Source organism: Amblyomma maculatum, chromosome 1 (assembly GCF_055883805.1).
Source record: "Amblyomma maculatum isolate TAMU_Amacu chromosome 1, ASM5588380v1, whole genome shotgun sequence".
Taxonomy (NCBI): domain Eukaryota; kingdom Metazoa; phylum Arthropoda; class Arachnida; order Ixodida; family Ixodidae; genus Amblyomma; species Amblyomma maculatum.
In genome coordinates this window covers 37743130-37765440 of record NC_139344.1, presented here as the reverse complement: position 1 = coordinate 37765440, position 22311 = coordinate 37743130, and the positions used below count along the sequence as shown (strand labels likewise).

General features: G+C 47.6%; 1 protein-coding gene across 1 annotated transcript in view; it reads right to left on the bottom strand.

The window, feature by feature from the left end:
- Positions 1 to 2792: 2792 nt before the first annotated feature.
- Positions 2793 to 22311, bottom strand: part of LOC146202148 (RUN and FYVE domain-containing protein 2) — a 77685-nt gene continuing 58166 nt past the window's right edge. The window contains exons 12-16 of the mRNA XM_084587979.1: positions 8575 to 8661; positions 5398 to 5527; positions 4998 to 5092; positions 3912 to 4038; positions 2793 to 3078 (exon numbers count right to left, since the gene is read on the bottom strand). Of these exons, the coding sequence (XP_084444105.1) occupies positions 2938 to 3078; positions 3912 to 4038; positions 4998 to 5092; positions 5398 to 5527; positions 8575 to 8661 (580 nt within the window). The 3' untranslated portion in view covers positions 2793 to 2937. The remainder of the gene's footprint in view (positions 3079 to 3911; positions 4039 to 4997; positions 5093 to 5397; positions 5528 to 8574; positions 8662 to 22311) is intronic.

The following is a 22311-nucleotide window of genomic DNA, read 5'->3' as shown; positions in this document are numbered from 1 at the left end:
TGATTTTATGGGGAATAATGATGGTATGGTCTACTCCCTAATGTAGAGACCCAAATGCACTGGGATTGAAGAGCCCCAGACACGACTGCACTACTCAAAGCTGCTGGCCGTACCCACTTGGGCTCGGAAACAAAAAAAAGAAAAAAGAAAAAAGAAAAAAAAACGCAGTATTGAGCGGAGGCATATTCGAGAGCTTGATGCGCCCAACGCAGCTTGGTCGCTTTTAGCGCGCGCGGTTTTGACTTCAGCAGAAGTAGAGAATCCGTGCATTTTGCGCGCGCGGTTTTGGCTTAAGCAGAAGTAGAGAATCCGTGCATCAAGCTGTGCAATGGGCACGTGACGCCAATAAACCGCGGTGTGTACAACCCGAAACTGCTTGCTTCGTTCGCTACGTGATGTGCGACGGCAGTGCTCGTCGCTGTGGAAAGCTCAGGCCATTGAGCGGCCGTGGCTCAGGGCAGGTTCTCCACGTCGCATAGCCTTTCCTATGTGGATAGCTAAAAAATCCACTTCTCCTGGTGCTCTGTGAAAACGATAGGGAGGTTTGAAAGCAACTAAATGAGTCCAGAGGGGGCGCTGTATTCCGAAAAATATTTAAGGCACTTAAGTGCAGTAAGGCGAAACGCTTTATTTTTATCATTTGCTACTTATTTTTCTTTGCATGGCTTTTGCCTATCGGTTACCCAATGTTTAAATACTTTAGCCAATTTACCCAATGTTGGCTTGTTACGTGGCTCCTGGAAGGATTCCGGCCTTCTGGATTGATTTACGACTTTTCTTAATTGTTTTGTATGCCTACTGATTACCCAATGTTTATATACTTCAGCCAATGTAGCCAATGTTGGTTTGTTATGTGGCTACTGTTGGATTGGCTATGGATCTGCCTCGTCCGACACATTCCTTCGGACGCCACTCATGCGCCAAGGAAGACTTTCGCCTTAGTACCAGATACACTCCCCCAAAAACCATGCCCGTGTATAGGCCGCTCCTCCGAAACTTGGGAGCACATATGTAGAATAAGAAATTAACTACGTTTCAAACGCGTATAAATTTCCTTGAGCGACACACCGCTCGCGGAGCTGTCATATGCCTACTGCTATCATATCCGTTTAGGCGTGCGCAGCGGTGCTATTTAAAACAGAATACAGATGAGATGCCTGTACGAATGGCAAGGGCAGACCACAAAGTGACGCCGATAGGACGGATAAGAATGAAACCGCTTGATTTATTTTTTTTTGCTCAAGTACTTTGATTTTGTAGCGTAGTGTCCCCCAAAACTGTTGTTCAAGGTTTTAGACTCAAAGTTAGTATGCAACGGGTAGAATCGAAGATGGCTACAGCGGCAACAGCGATGAACCTCAGAGGCTTCTGCAAATACGCGCCCCTGTATGGCACAGTACGATTTGCCGCAAATAAACCCAACTTGAACGCACAAATGCCGCTTTTGTGTTAGGGCCGCGGCCTGCCAAAATCGCGAGAAAAAAAGAAGTGCAACCATTGCAGTCACGATTACTGAACTCTCAAACGTGCAACGTTGCGTGCACAGCCGGAGCACGAAAACGCTCTCATTCGTTTATTACTCCGGCTCGCGCATCCGCACAGCTGCCGCGATTTCAAGCCAGCGCGCGCGCTCTATACGATGCAAGCAGCAGCAGTGGACACTGGCGTAACCGGACGCGACATTAAAAGGCACGGCATCGCTCCCTAAGACATAAGGGTAAAAGAAAAAGGTGGTTTAAGTTTAGTGAAAGACAAAGCAGAATATTATTCCTAGTCCACCGAACTGCAGTAGAAGTGAAGCAAACTTATAGCAGCGCACGGATTGTACGTTTCACAAAAGCTCCATTATTTTCAGATATGCTAGACATAGAGCTAGTGCCACTTTTAGTGCCAGAAACGCATTCAGCGTAAAACAAACACATACGCACGAAAAAAAAAAAAATACACAGGCTGAAACGACTTTGACATCAACAACGAACGTTCAGAATGGAGTAATAAAATTATAAGCAGGTAGTACTTTTTTCGCCATTGGCTCTTGAAAGCTCGTGTGGCTCCAGTTTCGAAACAAGGAAAGCCCGCCTCAAACGGCTGCCTACTTCGTGCTCCACGTGCAGCTACCATTAAATCCACTGCGGCCGCGCGGTTGCTCGTCACCGGACGATGGTGCCGAGCCAGATGACTGTCCGCACAGACAAAACAAACACTCACAAAGGAAAGGTCTTTATTCGCAATAACAGTTCATTGAAAACTCCTTAAAAACCAACGGGTCTGTAAAGGCAACGACGACGGCCTGATTACTTCAACCTCCAAAAAGCGGGTCCCACACACAGCCTACGAGCAAAATAATAGCATATGTGTAAGTGGTTGGTAACTTTGCAGATGTCGACAGTAACATGTTTCTAGCGTCCCAAAACTCGCGAACCGCGATGCAGCTTGCAAATTGGTTGCGTTGGGTTAAATATGAAATATAGAGATACCCACACCGCCGCGCTTCGGCTCTGGAACCTCTACCGAACCTCTACCGAACACCAACCTTCCCCAGCGCCGCTTAGAATGAGACGCCCCGAGCAGCGCCTGACAGGGCGCGTCGTCCAACGCCGCCATACTCCTGCTCGCTACAGCAGTACGGCTGCGTTTCAGGAGCCGCAGCAGCGCATAAAAGAAGCTCAGCTGAGCGCAGCGTCGCACTCAGAACGCTAAGCCCTATATCCCATGTTTCATTCGTCGGCAAAGACACGGACGCCCCACCGACTTTGACCGCGTTTGTACCTGTGGCAGTGCCCGCCGTAACTGGCGGGCCGTTCCTCAGCACGCACTCCCGAGGGGACAGCGCAAGACGAGAAGGCAGAGATGGAATGAACTCCCGGTCGGGGACCTGACCAAAAAGGACAACCACGACGCAGCACACGTCCCACAGCGAGACCACGACGCAGAGCTTCAAGAGGTAGCCGAATACCGCTGGAGCAGCACAGTCTGGCAGGTGTCGCAGACGCGGACAGGCTTCGCCGAAGACGGCAGTGGCATCGTGTTGTCCGAGCAGGCGTTGCAGAATATCTCCCCGCAACTGCGGCAATGGTGCTGTGAGAGAAAAATCACATGCGCGCGTTAGGAGATAGAAACAAGGGGTGGTACCGAAGCGACGCCGTGCACGGGTGAAGGGCAGCCCAGAAGCAGATAGCGTCTTTTGGATCATTACAGTGCACCGAAATCTCGGCAACACGGGCTCGTTTCAGTATCGCGCTCGCATCCACTTCGGCATATTTCGGCACTGTTCCGCACGCAGTGGCAGGGGGCTTTTGCTGGTGACGGTTCTGTCGAGGACAAAAGTCTCTCGGACGCGCGTCTGGCAAATTCGCTCTATGAGCGTGATGTGAACCTTGCAACGTTCACCTAATTTCTCTATATATGAGAAAACTGAATCCAACTTCCATGTCCACAAGTACGGTCTCAAACTACTGGCCGTTCGTGTATCTTATAGAGACCTTTAATTGCCCTTGTGGCACATATACACATGCTATAAGCACACATCAATATGAACACACAGAACTGTACAAGAAGCATTCCACACTGTGCGCATGGTGATGAAGTATACTGCTTCTACAAAACCGAACAAGCGTGTTCGATTGTATCATAACAGGTTTAAATCAGTCCCTTTTGTGACTGAATCCTGAACCGTTCCGCTACGACTTATGTTCAAGGTCTTTTACTGACCTCATAGCAAAGTTTCGGGCTCCTAATGTCAGGCATCAGCTTGCGACAAAAAGTGCTGCGATATGACATTTTATAGCTGCCGCGGCAGAGTTCGCTCATCAGTTCAATTCCGCGTGAGGCGAACGGCGCGACCATAACCGAACGGTTATGGTCGCGCCACAGCACGCGCTTTGGTTCAGCTGTTACCAAAGCAGGCCCACCTTTCTTCGGGCAACGGAGAACGGCTTGCTACACTGCCGGCAGCAGGAGGCGTCTTTGTCGCTAGTCCAGACAGCTTCTTTTAAGGACAAGTTGTTTTCCTTCAGGTCAGCCACTTGCAGCTTGGACCTGCGTTTCCATACGCGTAGGTGTTAGCTGGTCAGTGCTAACATCAAACGGCCATACAATACACGATCCTTTTAGACTCTGAAATAACGTAATAATTCATACCCCGATAATTGCTACAGCATAAAAATTGAAAAGATGAGTGAGTAGTAAAAATAATGCTGAGTTTAACTACTACTCCACACAAAAAGCATCAGTAGCAAGTGTTTCAACTAAGAAGTGCTTGGGGCTGGGCTCGTTGGAAAAACAATTTGAAAGAATGCGCTGCTTAGGCGTACAAGGATGTGCAAAACGACTCTGTCCATTTTTTTTTTTTTTTTTTTGGGGGGGGGGGGGGCATATCCACGTACGCCAAGCAGCGCATCCTTTCAAATTATGTCTTCATCTGTCTGAGGTACATCTGCATTTCGTCTATTGTGACTGCCTTATTAACTAAAACACACACACACACACACACACACACGTGTGTGTGTGTGTGGGGTGGGGGGAGGGGGCTAATAACGCTCTGTTTAAGATGGACGAGGACGCTTGGCATTTCCTCCCAAATGAATCATATATCACCATGCACTGGCTCGATATACGATGAAATGGCCTTAGCATGTGGCACAATAGTGACCTTCCGCAAAGTAAATAAGTAAATTGATTCAGATTAATCAAAAGAAGAAAAACAAAATACCAAGGAACGAAATGTTAAAAGCGCAGAGCGGTACCGTACGCAATACTCTCCTAAAGAGGTTGAGTAGGTTGCAATTATACCGCTGGCGACGAGCAAGGAGAGCTTGGTGGGCGCGCCTATGAACTCAAAATTTCCTTCCGGCGGGAAATTCTCACGTTTTTTTAGACGAACTCCGGGCAGCAGTAAAAGCCACTCCATGCTCGCAACCAAAGCGCAGTCAAAACGGGGTGCACATTGCTTGTCCCATACGCGCAATTCAAAGGACTCTCTGTAGACTGTGCCTTACTCGCTCAGCTGGCAGCCCAGCTCCTCCAGAGTGAGCTCGTGCTCGGCGCATTTTCTTTCCAACTCGGAAAACTCCACTTTCAGCCTTTCGTGGTCCTGAAAAAAAAAAGAGAGAGAGTGTGAGAAACGAGCGGGCAATTATATGCAACATGACGTTTAAAAATCGGCGTTTTAAAAGCGTTTCATGAGCCCGACGCAGTCTTAACCACACGTCTTCCATCAGCTGACTTAACGAACGAGCAGCCCGTATACCGCCACCAACAAAAATTCGCTGCCGCGTAACGCAAGCTAAAACAAACCCCTCTATTCTGCTTGGACATGCTTAAGGGCGAGGTCGAATCAATTCACATTAAATTAAAAGTACGAAAATTGCAAGAACACGAATGGGAAAGTTAACAGACCTGGGCCATCTGCTGGTAGGCGTCTATGCCCCTCTGCAGTTTCGTGGCCGCCTCCTGCTGCTCGGCCACGGTGGCCTGGAGCGACACGCGCCACTCGCGCTCAATCTTCAGGTCGGACTCCAACAGTGACCTAGCCGCGGAGAGAGAAAAGATAAAAATGCCAATGGGCACATTTCGCACGAATGCAACAGCGCGTCAGTAACGACAAATAACAGCACAACACTTTTCAGCTACTGCATGAAAACGCCGCAGCAGAGAGCGTGAGAACAAGTATATTAATGCGAAAGCATATCTTGGGTCATGACTACCGTGGACGGAGCCTGTCATCAGAGCGTGTCCGGACGAACTGACACTTAAGAAAAATCGCGTCACAGCCAGGAATCGAACTACCATCCGAACAGATTAGATTTCTTGGCCCAGACACGAGAGCACTACACTATCACCGCAGCCGACAATGCCTCGTGTAAAACCGCGACACACTCACGCGCAGTGCAGTAAACATCGTCAAGTTCCATCTGCGCCGCTTCTTCATTTAACCTAAATAAAATACGCAATGCACATATGTCATCTGGGCGAGTGTGGCTGAGGTTCGTTAGCGTAGTGTCGGGCGAATACACCAGGCGGCGTGACAGAACTCGCAATGCTTTTGCATTACTGCACCTCAGCAGACTTAAGTGCACCTCTGGGATTGCGTTCGAATCCCGGTGCCGGCCTTCCACAGCCACCCTGTCTGAAAGGAAACCTCCTCCTGAAACGTTTTTACTAAGTAATAAGGGGGGGGGGGGGGGATTTCAGGCGCTGGCTGTCGATGAGGTACTGAACCTCCCTTCCCTTGAGGTCATTCAGACAGCACAAGCCTTTAAATTTTTCACTTTTAAGCCAAGATTCCGACGAAAAAGAAAGTACTTAAGCCTGGAACGAAAGCAGGCGGAGGCTTCTGTGTTACGATACTGCACGCAGCCACAAAGCAGAATTGAATGTACAGGATGGTCCTAAATATGTGCGAACAACGCGAAGCGTGGCCGCGCATCGAAGCAAAGTGGCGCATGCGCACAGGGGCCTGGAGGCGGTGCTTCGTGTCGTCTGCTGCAGCGCGAAAGCGCACTGTTCTTTCACTGCTGGTGTTTTATCCCTGGGACAGCATAATTATTAAGCAAGAAAGGAAAAAGTGGCTGTCGTACATTTAAAATTGATAGCGTGTCGATTGTCAGACGATGAACATAAAGATGTCATGGAATTCATCCGAGCACCACTCACTAAGGCGACTAGCGGCTTAGCTTAGCACTCATTTGCAGGAGCTTATCAAAGCCTCGCCGGCGGATAAGACATTGCCATGTTCAAGCTAGTATGATAGGCAAATTGGTAGCCTTTCATAGGACTGAGCAAACACTGCAGTGAGTGAACCGCGATAACGCCATCTCGGCGCGTTTGGCCGCTGCCAGTACAGTTAGGTGTGCTTCTCAGTAAAGAAACACGGTGCGATTCCGTGCTGTAGCAGACGACACGAAGCACCTCCTCCAAGCCTCAGTGCGCTTGCGCCACTTCGATTCTTGCGCGGCCGCGCCGGATGCGCTGACGCTCCGCGGAGCGGGGCCACGCTTCGCGGTGTTCGCACATATTTAGTACCACCCTGTATATAGGGGTGCATAGAAAAAAAGAAATCTTAAGAGATCGCTATTGCTCTGAACAAGTAAAAAAAAAAGGTATCCTTGCCAACACCGTAACACCCGCGTGTGCATACACTAAGCTAGGCCAAATTACAGAGCTACAGAATAGCCTGGGTGGAGCGACAAATCATTCGACGCCTTGCACTGACCAAGGGTGACATGAATTCGCAAATGCTACCAGCCGCCCAGAAGAGAATGCCGAGTGTAACTGTGGCTATGTCTGGGTCATAGTGAGCACGAAATGCTGGCCGAGCAAAAGCGGCAGTTGCTGTGAGGAACGAGGTAGATCGAAAACGAATCGCACATCGCGCGGCTAATATTTCGCGGATTTAAGTCGGCCAATCCAAGTTACCACCACCGAGAACTTAACAAGGCCGTTGCGTCCCCTTCTTTCCCAGCAGCGAACGTCACGACTACCGGTAGGGCGATAGAGGGTCGGCAAATGAAACTGCGCATCAGGGTTTCAGTGAAGTGGCAAGGGAACACCTCGTGACTCGATTCAGACCCGCGCTTGCAGCCTCATTTGCTGATTTCTTATAGCCCATCCTCAGTGGTGGCGTAGGCTGCCAGGGTGCACTGGCCTTATCAAGATCTCGGTGGTGATGCTCAAGTCCGCGGACGGGAAGAGGAGGGCGCTTTTCCCTTCTGGCATCTGCCGTTTTTATCAGTCGCGTTTATGATTTTAGCGCACGGACAGTCTCCTTGACTAGACGTGACGTCTTGGATTCGTTCACAACCTCATCCGTCGCGCAAATAAGCATTAAACATCATTTTACTCGGCACGCAGCACGCCCCACAAGGCGTGCAACCTTAGATTCATAAGTCTATTCATTCAGTTGCAAAACTCGACACGAACATGAGCAGAGCGCGAGTAGCGAAACAATGGAAGTGCGCTGCTGCTGGCGGCCTTCGCTCTCATCAGTCTCGCACTCTTTTAGCATTACACTCGAATGGCTAACACTTTGCTACAGCTTTCAAAACACTATGCGTTTTTGGCGACATAAAATGAATTATGGCTTTACCGCCGACGACGGAAATAATTTTCTCGGAGGCTTCCAAGGCCCCGTATCCCTTCCCGCTATCATCAGCTGCGGATACACAAACTCGATTGCACGAAATGGCTGCACACAGGCACTGTTTCTTCCTTAAGCGACGAATTCGCAACATGCTCTTTCTCTCAAAGCAGTGCTGTCAGTGTGAGAACGCAGACGGCAGCGCCATTACCTCTACAGACACTGCCAAATTATAACCAAGATCAGCCTTACCCCAGCATTGGTCCTACATTAGAACAAAATTTGTGACTAAAACAGCCGCAGGTATACACTGAAAAACGCATACGCGCCCCTTCACTTCTGCAGGTGTATAGCTCCAACGTTCGGCAGGCGCAATAAAAAAAAAAAAAAAAAAAAAAAAGAAAGAAAAGAAAGAAAAGGGCCGAAATGCCAAGACCTGTAGTCCAAAGGTCATCGTGGAACAACACCAGTAGTACAAGACAGATCATGCGAATTACCTCTTTTGATCTTTGTCGATGAGCTGCTGTCCTAGGCTACGTGTAGTCTCTTCGAAAGCTTGCTTTTGCTTTTCTATCGACTGCGTTCTGAAAATGAACATTAGGCAGGCAGTTACGGTCTGCAAAGAGCAGAGAAAAACAACGCTAGCATGCAGGAACGCACGCCTAGGCAATGAATATATTCAAGTGCTAACAAAATGATGCAGTCCAATGCCACGTCATAGTTACCGCGGTTGAAAATGAAAAAAAAAAAAAATCGGACAACCGGACAGCAAATTGAACACGCCCCCGAGCAGAAGGGGGGGGGGGGGGGAGTACAAACACAAATCATGACTACAGCATGCGTTGGTGGGATGTGAACACACGCTTGACACATCACAATTAGCCGAAACAGAGCGAACAAAATCAGGTGAAGGACTAGAGAGAAAATAAAGCTGCTTGTCTAGGTCTGCATCAAGACGGCGTCATACACTCCTCGTCTTGCACCACGGATTCCCAGACAGGACCGCTGCAGAAAGTTGTCCATGAGACGGGGTACACTGCTTGCTTTCTATGTCATGATGTACGGTTTGACAGGGCCCCGGCGGTGGGGCTAAGGCGGCAATTTAAGCGGATTTGTGCCAGATACCGCTTGTGGGAAAGCGAGTGAAGCAAATGTAGTCGACGTAGCACTTCGTAACAGTGATGCCCCTACGCACCTCATTTGTTTTTATGAAAGCAACATATATAATGTAAGTTGGAGTCCAAAGCCAGACTCCGCCTGCACCACTAATCTGCTGAATTTGTTCCAAATGGTTTTTTTTTTTTTCTTACAGTGATGACAACCAAAAACGAGTACCCCTTCCACCAATTCAACGCCCCCGCTGCCTTCCCTAGAAATATAGACAACCTTCCGAAGCTGGATTCCTGGGAAAACCCCTGCTCCGCAAGCAGTAAAGAAGAACAAATGCCTAGCCAATTCCCGTCCATCGAGTAGCTCGCATAAACACACACCCGAGCCCAAGCACAAACAATTCACGGGGTGCTCGTCATGGTGATCGCGTCCACATGGGGAGCCGGGAAGTTACAGCGACTTCGCAATCTTCAACGAAACGCTAAACATCACCGTCGCGAGTGCGCCAGTTCGAATCTTGCAGGACGTTCGAGTGGTAAATCCTGGATGCCCAACGCTAAGCACGCCGCAGCTTCCTTCTCTATCCTCCGACGAAGAGCACACGCGAAGCAAGAATCGCGTAGCACTGTGCGGCTTAAGACCCCACTGACAAAAACTTTGAAACTCTGAACCAAACTAGAGAAAGCTAGCATGCGGATTTGTAAGTTCGAGGCTTCGACCCCCCCGACTTTCAATCGGTGAAGTGAGTGCCAACTCAGGAAGGATGCAGATACAAAGAAGAAACAGCACGAAACACTCAGTTACGGTTGCTTTCTTTACTTCGTTGGGTTTAATTGCACAAAATCAATCATGGTTGCATTTAGTCGTGTAATTTCAGCGCATAAACGCCATTCGATGTCATAAATATAGCAAAGCAAATGTAAACACGCTTACTAACGCGCCGCCGCTGCCCCAAAAAAGGTTATTGTTTTATCAAGCACAACAATGAATGAGACAAAACGTATTCACAGTACGAGCTACTCTCCGTCCCGTTGGCCACGGCTCATTAATTAAGAAAACTACAGCAGCGACGAGCCACAGTCGTTTCAGGGTGTGATCAGATAAAGATAGCATCTCGAGGTCCCATGACCCCTTTTGTGTTTAATTAAAATTATATATTGGAAAATTTTTCAGAGGAAAATGTGTGGACACAAAGGAATGAAGCGTAGCCCTTCAAGATATTCTGTAGTTTTCCCGAGGAAAAAAAAAAAAAGAGATGAGACAAAAACGTCTTTTTTTTTTTTTTTTTTGTCATTTCGTCAAGTTGCAAGTTTGGAGCCCCCGGATTGAGACGGCCAAAATAGGCATTTTGTGCTCCATAGCTCCTACAGAAGCTATGGAGCACAAAATGTGCATTCTGGAACAACCATTGAGCTGAAATTTAACCATTTGATAGCAGCAATATCAGTATTTTAGAGCAACTTGAGAGCATGCGGTCAGTGTAAATCTCCGTTAAAATTGAAAAGGCATCAGCTACCCTCTTCGCTGTGAAACGCAGAAGCGGCGCCTGCTTACAGACGGACCTGCCGCATTTTGAGGATGCTTCACTGCACGGACTGTGAACAGTGCGTGGCATGGGCGCAGTTTTAGCGTAATCGAGAAAGCACACGGATGCGAGATAAATAGCCGCAGTAGTTAGAACGTGTGACGTCATCCCCAAGTAAAATAAAAAGTCCAGTGAAGCACCAATTAAGCAGCCACGAGATGACACGAAGCTGAGGAAGCCGAAACTATGCCACTGGGCTTCGGAATTCGGAATTGGGGGACTCCAATCGTCGTCCTGCCTGCCACAGAAAACACGCAGTACATGCGCAGCACTGTTCTAATAAATTTAGAATAGGAAGGACTATATCGACGATCGCTGGCTGCGTGGGTCGTATATGGACCCCCCCCCCCCCCTCTTTTTTTTTTTTTTTTTTAACGGTGCGCCCATGTAAGAATTAAAGAGCGTCCGATGCCATAGATTTACATGGGCCTGGACCGCGCTCCTATTTCGAATTAACGAGGGTAGAAATAAGGTCTAACAAAACGTGCATAGGAATAAAGTGGTCTTGAGTGAAACAGCGCAAAAGAAGCCCGAAGGCGAAGCGAAGAAGGGACAGGAAAGAGGGACGAAAGCGGTCGCAGCGCGAAGCAACCGCAGCAGCGCACGCGTACGTGCTTTGTCCGTCCCCCATCTTCCTAAAGACGTGCTCTGCAAAAAGCCGCGTCTCTCATGGTACAGTGATAGAAAATAATCCCAGCACTAGCAATAATTCGTCTTCTTCGCCGTTTGCCACTCGTTGACTGCGCCATGGCCCCACACCCTGACATGCCGCGCTGCACCATATCTCACTCGCCAGTGCCGCCATGCCGGCTGAAAGCATCGCTTTTTTGATTAACTAGCATTGCCGCACATTCATCAAACAAGAGAGACTGATGTAACCATTGTGAAATGCTGCAACCAGAAAACGCCGTTTATAATCTGCGATCGCTGGCTGCGAGTTCAAAACACACGCACAAAAAAAAAAAAAAAAAAAATTACGAGTATTCACATTGATCTAATGCATAGAATAAGTGCGGTGCGAACGGCATTGAAATCTTGAAATCGCTATCGCAAATCGTTTCAAATGTTCGGACACCCCTGGAACCCGCGACAGTTGCTGCTAATAAAATAAAATAAAATAAAATAAAAATTCGTGCCGCGCTTGCCTCTTTTCTGCGCAAGTTGGAGCAATAATCGGCCAATTTATTACCTTTGGGGCAGCATGGTATATTGCATTTGTATCAAAACAGCGCAATGGGCCCCAGCTGTCATATTTCTCTTTTTTTTCTTGAATTTTGTCAAATATGGAGCAGAGCATAAAAAAAATTTACTTTTCGACTACGATTTTCGCTTGAAATGAAGAACAATTACGCGCAAAATACTGAGGAAACAAATCATTGGCAAGACCTCAATGCACCGTGCCAGAATGCAGAGCTGAAAATTGACGTTTTTATTGCGTAGCTCCAGGAGCAAAAATCGTTTTTGTGCCATTTCTAATAGAAAACGTTGCATAAATTTAATGAGTAAATATTGATGCGCGTATAAATTCCAGAGTGCATGCAGCACGCGGTAACAAACGAATAAAAATTTCATTGAAAACAAAAAAAAATGGTCAGGGGACGTCGATTACCGTCTTAATCTGAGCACGCCTTTCAGAAACTCACAGGTTACCCTGGACAGCCAGGCTTATGTGGTAATCCGTGTTATCAGCTTGCAGTTGTTAATCCAGCTCGGCTAACCAATATATGAGAACCCTCTTCTGCAGTACGACGAAAATTTATCCCCCCGGCGCTTTCAACGTGCGACACTTGCGGTTTCCGCTCTATCGACGACTCGCATTTGCAGCGGAAGGATTTAGTATATCCTGCACAGATAACGTTCCACTATAACTCGCAGATACGACTTATCAATCGTGGATGGCCAGATCACAGACCCGTCCACTGACATATCCATGCTGCCCCGCTCCTGCCAAGGAGGCAGAACAGAAAGACTTAATTTTATCTTTTTTTCTTTTTTACCAAGGTACTAAGGCAACAAGTACCAAGCAAATCGTGCTCTGCCATCGAAAATTATATTATGCAAACGGAGGTAATGAAATATTTTGTTCAGTCGACAATACTCTACAAAATCGGACACCAACAAGCAGCACGAATTTAAATCCGTCCCGCATGTTTCACTGCAAAAGGCTAGTCACCCAAGCTTTCTTTAAGTGTTACACTCTCCCTCGAAAATTCCCTGGGCGTGGCGTGTCGGTTGTGCACTTTGCCGTTCTCCACCATCAACACTTTTTGTCGCGTCCCTGACAGAGTCCAAGGAAGAAGATTGCCTGCTAGTCCACACCGGGGGTCATGTGAAGGTACAGTAATGTACCAAAACGACGCTGGCTACGGAGGACGACGTAGTGAACGTCGCCGAATTAATTTCAACCACCTGTAGTTCTTCAATGTGCACTGACACAGAACAATACATGGACCCATTGCACTTCGCCGCCATCGGAACTAGTGTCCCCGTGGTCAGCAGTCGAGCGCCCAAACCGGTTAGTTACCGCGGTGAGTGCGGAAAGTACTATAACTTATAATGGGTGGAAAAATACAGCGCAGAGAAGGACGAGGACAAAATGAAGACACATAGGACACACGAGCGCTCGTCCTTCTCTGCGCTGTATTTTTCCATCATGAATAACCAACACGCCCAGACTGCTACGGTATTATAATGGGTGCTGATTAGGAGACAGAGGAAAGGTGCACCAGTACAACTAGGTGCTTAGCAAGGGCCCAGGTTCGTGCGCCTCTTCGTCGACCTCTTCAAAATTTGCAACCTCCTCACATATTCCCGATAGGTCAATTTTTCAGACTTAGTGAAGCCTTCGTTCCACAGGCTGAAGTTCATATAGCGTTTGCTGCATGCTACCGCAGCGAATAGACCTGATCGGCAGACGAAATCTTCATGTTTTCAATGTAAGCGCGCCACGCGATTCGATTCAGAGGAAATCGAAGACACTGCAAGGCGATAGCCGCCTAATCCGTGCCAGCTGTTCGAGGGTACCAGAGAAATCAAAAACGATAATTAACGATGACATCCGACAAATATTTCATAAAAAAAAAACCATTGCCGTGCGTTATGGGGAGTCAGCAACAAATGCTTCAATTGACTTCAGCCAGCAGACTTACACACGGCGCGCTTTTGACTTTTAATCAAATGGCAATAAGCCGATAAGATACTTGAGCCGTAAGATACGAACGATACGTTCGCCGTGCTATGCATGTGGTGTCAGTGCATAGTGCTTTTTATTTATTTTTTGTCGTAAAAAAACATTATAGTTAAACAGAGGCGAGCTTTTTTTTTATTATAAGCATGTTTCCTACATGAATGAATCAATATAGTAGCGTTCTACTGTCGAGAAGCTATGGTTCAGAGCAATAGAATGTCAAGGCTTTATAGCATATACGGAGCGCAGTAACGTGACCGCGGAAGGCCGCGCAACGCTCAGAGTTCAGCCAGATACGCGACACTAAGTCACATTTCGCTGCAATTAGCTTTATTTTTATCGTGACTGTAGCTGACCATTGCAGCTCGAATAAAAGCGTTTTGTTGGCTCGTCAAAACGCCCTTCACGCGGAGGCTTCACTCGGTCAGGTTCCGAGAGGTAATTACTAAGTGCTGTGGGCTCCAATGACATAAGCGCCTACCTTTAGTGGTAACGTTATCTGACCCGTCCTGCTATTCACAACAGCATCAGGTCGCAGTGACGGTATAGTCAGGGGCGTCAGCGCAAATGACAGCCAGGCCACGGTCTATCTCGGGGAGCGAGCGTTCTTTTCGAGACCGACTGCGGTAAGGCAGGCTGCCGGATAAGTCAGGCGAACTCTTGCGCGAGACGAAGCGTTGCTCAAATAGTTGCTCCGATGTGGCAGTCATCAGTTCCGCCATCGGATAACAATAAGTCCGCCTAGTGCGGCAAAAGCCCATTCAGTTTCAGTTTAGTCGTTCAGTCGTGTCCGACTCTTCGTGACCCTATGGACCATGTCACGCCACGCTTTCCGGTCTCTCACTATCTCCCTAACATCACATAACTTCATCTGCAGTGCCTCGAGGATGCCATCTAACCAACGCGTTCGCTGCCTACCCCTTCTCCGGCGACCCTCAACCTTTCCCAACATCAAATCTTTCTCCAGCGACTCCTCTCTTCTCATCAGATGACCAAAGTAGCTGAGCTTTAACTTTAAAATTTGACCCTCCAATGAGCAGTCAGGGTTTATGGTCGACAATATCGACTGATTTGATCTTCTGGCAGTCCAAGGAACTCTCAAGAGTCTTCGCCAGCACCACAATTCAAACGCGTCAATTCTTCGGCGGTCAGCCTTTTTCACAGTTTAACTCTCGCATCCATGCATCACAACTGGAAAGACCATAGCACGAGTTATACGGATCTTGGTTGGCAGACTAATGTCTCTGCTCATTATGTGGCCTTTTTTTTTTTTTTTTAGGCCTATGACCCCTTTCCCAAACATTTCACCCCAAAGAGCCGAGTACCAGGCCGGAGGAAAGCTTGTACCCATTGAAAAGCCGGTGGGTACCCGGCGGCACCAGCGATCGAACCTGTTATCTCCCGAACACGAGGCGGATGTGAACTCGCAAGGGCGACTGTGCGTCTCCGGTACAATCAAAACAAAATCCTCCGAGACCGCTGAAGAGATGGCAATAGTTACAGCCATAACTAACACGGACGCTGACATAATATTCAGCGACTCCAAATTGGTCATACGCAACTTTGCGAAGGGCAGGATCTCTCAGGCAGCGATGCACACACTGAGACAAGGCAGTCAACTAACCATGCAGGAAGACAGAAAACAGAATTTATACGGGCCCCGTCTCACTCGGGAAACTGACCAAAAAAAGTACCTCACAATAAAGTTCGAGGCTTCGTCAGCCGAGCTGGGAGCGCGAACGTTGACATGAGTTTGTCTAAGGACGGCTTGGCACCCTTTTATGATATAAATCCAAATTGGAAAGGCGTACTTTTCCCCCACGATGCAGGTCGTTGGAAAATGCGCAAGCGACAACCTGGAGACTCCTGCAGGCACGCTCTTTCATAAACTCTCATAAACCCTTACCTACTAGCACGCACGCAGCCCAGCGATTATGAACCGAAATACAAATTCTACAAAGACATATAGCCGCTTATGATGGCATACTATGAGAGTGTATGGAAGAGCACCTCCGGCGACTCTAATACAAGTCTCAAATACAAGCAATGGAACACCGTGTTCGCAGGCTCAGACCTGGACACATAAGGCCAGGGCATCGAGTGGGCCACTCAGGTCGCAATCATGGGCCACCTAACATGGATCATCAACATCTGCCTTTTCTGACGAAATAACTAAAACGTTTTGCAATCCAATGAGCGGGAGGGGTTTTTTTTTTGCAGATAGTCAACGAGCAAACATGTGACACAGTGGTGACAGTCTACGTCAGAGCCTTCTCGGCGGCTCTTTGAGAGCTAGCGTTTTATTATTATTATTATTATTATTATTATTATTATTATTATTATTATTATTATTATTATTATTATTATTATTATTATTATTATTATTATTATTATTATTATTATTATTATTATTAACTTGTTTTCTTTTCGACGGTCGGTTAATGTGCGTGGCGGAGTGCAAGCAGGTGTGAGGCGGCAGAGGGAGCCGCGAAGTCTGCTCCTCCGTACTTCCCGAGACGTTCGTGGTGGGCCGACAAGCAAGAGGGCCAGTTAAATTATGTTGAATTTCGAGGCATTACATCTCATGGCAGGGAGCTTCACCGGCGAAAGGGCCGAATGCGGGGTGCGGTACCTTCGTTAGGAAGCCCTTGGGTAGACTTTTATGCGGCATCTCTTGCTGTGGCCGCACGTTAGAGCCGAGCTTCCTTTGGCCCCTTTTGTACGTCCGCAAGTTATACGAAACAAGAAAAATGGTCGATCCAGCACTGTTAGATGGATGCCTTGTAACTTTTTCGGTTTATTTACTATCTACTGTATAACGTGAGGGCCCTAAAGGTTGTCACATGGAAGGGAAGTCATTCCTAACATAATTCAAGAATGATACACAGAAACTAAGAAAATTAAGAAATATGCCAAAAGAAACAGCGCTTAATTAGGTGCCCACATGCACTGCGCCAGCATTTCCGTTAGGGGCACTTCATTTATGTCTGACTCGACACCCGAGTAACATGCCATTTCGCTTGTGCGTCTATTCTGCCCATGCTATCATATGCATTGGGTTTCGCCGCTCTCTGCGGTTAGACGCCCCTCCCCTCTCCCCCACTTCTCTACCCCTCCGCGTGCGCCGAGGGCAGCTCGAAACTGTCATTGAGAGGGCGTTTAGAAACTCTTCTATTTTACGATCCTAGCAAGGCGCCCGTGTGCTGTGCGGTGTCAGTGCACGTTAAAGAACCTCAGGCGGTCGAAATTTCCGGAGTCCTCCACTGCGGCGTCTCTCATAGCCTGAGTCGCTTCGGGATTTTAAGCCCTGCAAACCAAACCAAACCAAGCAGTTGCGAATACTAATGAACGTCATAGCATCAACCGCACACGCCCATCACATAGAACGATATACATGGGTTCCGATAAAAACGTTTCCGAAAAAAAAAAAAAAAACGTACCCAATGAACGTTCCGACAAAAACGTTCTCATAAAAAAAAAAAAAAAAAAATCTTCACTTTCGAAGTAGGAAAAAATGTCCCCAGACGCGTGCAAACATAGACAGATAAATGGATTTATTGAAAGGAAAAGGCGGAGAGGTTGGCCGGAATAATTCAAATCTGGCCTGCTACTCTGCACTGGGGAAGGGGAAGGAGAGAAGAAAGAAGATCATGATTGGTGACGATGTGGGAGAAGGCATATGAAATACATATCTACAGGCACAGTGGCTTGCTTTACAAGCGCGAATAAGTCCGCTGGCGTACAGTAACGTCAAGCTTTCGTCTGGCCCAGTGCTTGGCTTACAAGGAGTGAATTGCTTGGCAAATAAGTATTCGTCCCAACCTACATTATAGTGTCAAAAGAACGGCAGCAAGCGGTCTTTGTTTCGATGAATCGGAAAGATAACAGTATATTAAAAACACTACTCCATAGAGAAACTAGAAGCATCCAAAAGATTTGCTCTGCGCGAAGCAAGTCGGTTTTTTTTTTTTTTTTTAATCTGGTGCGTGTTTATAACCTGGATTAGCACTAACGCGTAACGTTACAAGCAATGCACGACGGTAGGCTGCGTCTGCGTTTGCGGGCTGCGTCTCCACGGTGTTTGTTTTAATTAATAATCGCTCCCTTATTACAAATCAACTCCCCCTTAGTGGATTCCCCTGAACTTTCGAACACCATTCACTCTGCACGTTCTTGCCATTTTGCTCTGGCCATAACATCTCATAGCCTACCGGGCTAGCTCAGTTCGCAGAGCGATTGCAACGGATGGGCGAAGGCCCTGGGTTCGAAGCCCCAATAAGGACAATTTTTCTTGCACTACAAATTATCTGTGGAATCCGTATATCTTTGCTCTGTAGTCGTATGGCTACATATAGGCTGGTGTGGACGCTAATGAGTAGTAATTACCTCGTGACTAAATTATTGCACTGATCCGAGCTTGTCAAAAGTAATGACTGCGACTGATTTCTTGGGCATGCTGGGTGCATCGCACTGTGTGCTCTTTTCAGCACCACCCACACTAGATGCTGCGACAAAATAATTGTTCGGAGCTTCTTACGGCTCCGCTGCCTAACAGCAGATTACATGCAGGGCTATATTTTTCCATTAAACGGAACAGCCTGCATGATTCGGAGCTTTTTACGGCTCCGCTGCCTAACAGCAGATTACTTGCAGGGCTATTTTCCATTAAAAGGAACAGCCTGCATGATCACGCTGCCCTCAGCAGCAGGAACGGTAGGCGAGCCCTTGCCCTCCCACAATGCTTTCTCTTCTTCTTCGTCTTCCAGCGCAACAGCTCTGAGCAGTTGACGCCCGCGCGATATTCGAGACTTTTAGCGTAGCGCCACCGCTTACCGCTACCGTCTGTCGCTAACGGAGGTCTTGAGGGCTCCAGATGGGGCCACGTGCCCGCCATATGTCAGCGCATCCGGCGCGTAGGAGCCAATCAGCGCCTGCGCCGCTGACGGCGCGCGATAGCGGTAGCGCCATGCTAAAAGTTTATAACGCTGTCATCGAGCTGTCGCATGAGCCCGATGCAGTATATGAGAGAACTGTGTTAATGAATGACATTCCTGAGCTGGGGAACTGGAAACCACGAACTGTATAAAAATTAGCCGAACGGCATGCTTCAATAGGCTCTGTCATCATGCTTTTTCGCATGCCTTTTCCAATGTTCGTAAACATGTCAGGCACCCAGAGGAGCCAGACCCAAACAATGGTGACGTCTGTTCTCAAAGCCAATAAAAATCCCCCCCCCTACCCCCCCCCCCCCCCCCCCCAAAAAAAAGTAATGTTTTTGCCAAGTTAATTCCAGGATTCATACATGGAGCACTTTTTGCCTTCAGGCCGTTTTCTCCTAAGGTATACTTCCTCAGGGGCCTTTTATTCTGAGCTAGCTTTTTTCGGAGCCTTATCTTCTCGGAGTTTCTTTTTTTTTTTTTTTTTTTTCGGGAATGTTTTTACCTACACCCGTCGAGGGACGCGTGTAGATAACTGATCACGCGAAATGAACAGAAAATGATACGACAGCATGCCGGCAAAGACAAAGAAAAAAAAATGATGAAAACAACCCTTACAAAGCATAGGTGGCAATCTCTCTAGCATCAGGCAACATATCGCGTTTTTCTTTTTCTTTTTGCAAATAAATCAGCGAAGTGTTATGCGTCTAGCGGAAACTACACCTACTAACCGGCTTTGCTACAGAAATATGCATGGTGATATGCAGTGCATCATCAAGCACATCAGAGCTGTCAGAATCTCAGGCGTGGAGCCCCCTCGTTTCCCCGCAGCCTTCACTGCAAGCATAAAGTGTGATCGTCAGTTAGTTTCAGGCCAAGTATAGCGTTTAGAGGTCATCTAGTGTGCTTGCTTAAGGAAGCACACATGTGTAGCTTTTACAAGCGTCTATCTTGGCCAACAAGAGGAGAACCATTCTTGCTACAGCAACAACACAGCTACTTTCACAACCCAGTAATTCGACGCAGCAGATAGTCCCAGCGCCAAAACGAGATACGTGAAAGCTCGTTAAATCGAACCTCTATCATTCAAAATTTTGGGTAATTCGAACTGCATTACTTGGTCTGGCCAAGCTCCATAGAAATTAATGTATGAAAAAGTACGCTAATTCGATCGCGAGTCGGTTCCGCCACGGATAATTCGAATTACGCGCCGCCGCGTCCGAACTGCCTGGCGCCTGGCACAAGGCTAGGGTCCCTAGAAATATTGCTAGTCTGTCGTCCGCCGGCCGCGGCGAGGGCTGCCGCTGAATGATCGCTGCGGTGGCGCTGCGGTGAAGCGGAGTGCCACTGCCGACGGAGCAGACGACGCGCGCGCCCGTGCGCTTCGAAATGCATTCGCTGCATATGCTCATTGTCAGGTGCCTTGTACATGCGATGCCGCTCTTTAGTCTTTGATTTCAGTTTAGTCGTAATATTGAATTCGCAGCCGAGTTGTTGGCATAACCAAGGATACGATTTTTTTTTTTTTTTTCGTGAGCGAAGTTTTGCGCGCATGCCCCTGAGCCGATGTAGAAACGAAGCTGCTTTTTATACCCTATTATTCTGCTGAAGCTACCGCCGTGCTGTATTGTAATGAAGACTTCTGAGGATTTTGTGCAAACGATTGCGCTTGCATGGAGGACTGTACTAGACGCACATTCTAGACTCCAAGGACCACGTGTGCAAGCAATAGAGCGCTGTCGCCGGCGTTTTCATTCACGCTATAGTTTCATCTTAACTTCTTCGGACGTTTAGCTAAGTTATAACACGTATGTAGAACTAGAAACTTTCGGATGCATGCACAATTAAAGCACGCAAGATGGGAACCCGAGCCCTTCAACTCGCACCGCGCTTCAGGCAAACTGCTGATAGGCATTCTTTGGTGCTTAGGAAGCCTAGTAGCCACTCATCAGAGTATGCCATCACTTTTGTTGACCTCTGAAACATATTTTAACAGTCAACTGTTAGTTGAGAGGAAGGGCACTAACATTTCTTTCAAACTCTGTCCTTGAAAGGTGTTCCTTTTCATTTTTCATTTCACCTAGAGCTTTTACCAGCTTTGCCACCTTGTCCTTCGTACGACAAACTGCTCGAGACTTAGAAGTCTGTTTCTTAATTTTTTCTTCTTCTTGACAGGGCGTTCTGAGTTAACTTTCGCAAGTATTTGCAGGCTATATGCAAGCTGCATCAAAAATATTGGTACAGTTCGTCGCAAATTAAGTAACGCCCATTGTAGGAGGGAAATGTCTTGGTAATAGGCTTCAATCCGCTGCCAGGACACAAGCTGAGTTTCGCAATGTCCTGCAGAAAATTAATTACCTCTTCTGTCGACTTTACAGCTATCTCCTTGACTTTGTTTCCTCGAATGCACACAGCAGCATTCATGGCAGCTTCACCTCTATCACTGCGATGGAACAGAACTCGCCGATTTGCGTAGATTGCCTCCGGAGATTCGTCCTCGCTTGAGTGGCACTATGCGAATGTTAATTGCTCAACATCAGAAATATCGACATTTGTCCCCAGTGGTGGTGGCATGCAGCTTTCTGCATTCCTGGGGCAGGCTCGCGTCACACGATCCACCACCGCTGTATTCTTCAACTGGCTCCACTGATGCTTCAGGATCAGTGCGCTTTTTTTCTTTCTCTGCAGGTCTCCCTGTTGACTGTTTTCGCTCGTACAAGTGGTCCTTTCTCTTGAGAGGCAGGGGTTTCAACAAGTCAGGAAACAGCATTGAGATATGGTATCCTTCGTGAGTTGCGTAACATCCCGGGGAATCTCAATTACCTTTACCTGTCTTAAAACTTCGCTCAATAAAGCAGGGTTTGAGGTGTCGCTCACAAACGTCGACACTATAGCTTGTTCGTGTTACAGTAATGTGAGGGCAACCCCGATCCGGATCCTCAGATATTTATATATACCGATATTTATATCAACGTCCAGGATTTCCTGTCTGCTCACAAATAATGAGGAAGATATTCACACCTTGTGGGTTTGCCCGCCACTGAAACCGACAATATCGGCAGGGCCTTATCATCGTTCTCTCTTGAACTTATTAGAACACAGCCAACCTATTTTCTTCCATTTATTACGCCTTTTAATTTTCGTTTTACATATTCCTTTATGCCCTAGCTGAGGCAATAAACAATGTTATTGGCTTTGCCGTCGCGCTTGATGTTGCGCTCCCACTCTTGCCTCTTCCCTGCGTCTTTCGGTGTCCTGAAGAGAGAGCATTTCACCTTGCACGAGCGCTACCCGCTCTTGCACCCGGGCAAGAAACACGTGCTATCACGCTTACCCCGTTTTCTGGACATGACGCGATCACACATCCATAAAAAAGGCACACTTGCACACATGCTAGCTAATTTGCACGCATTCC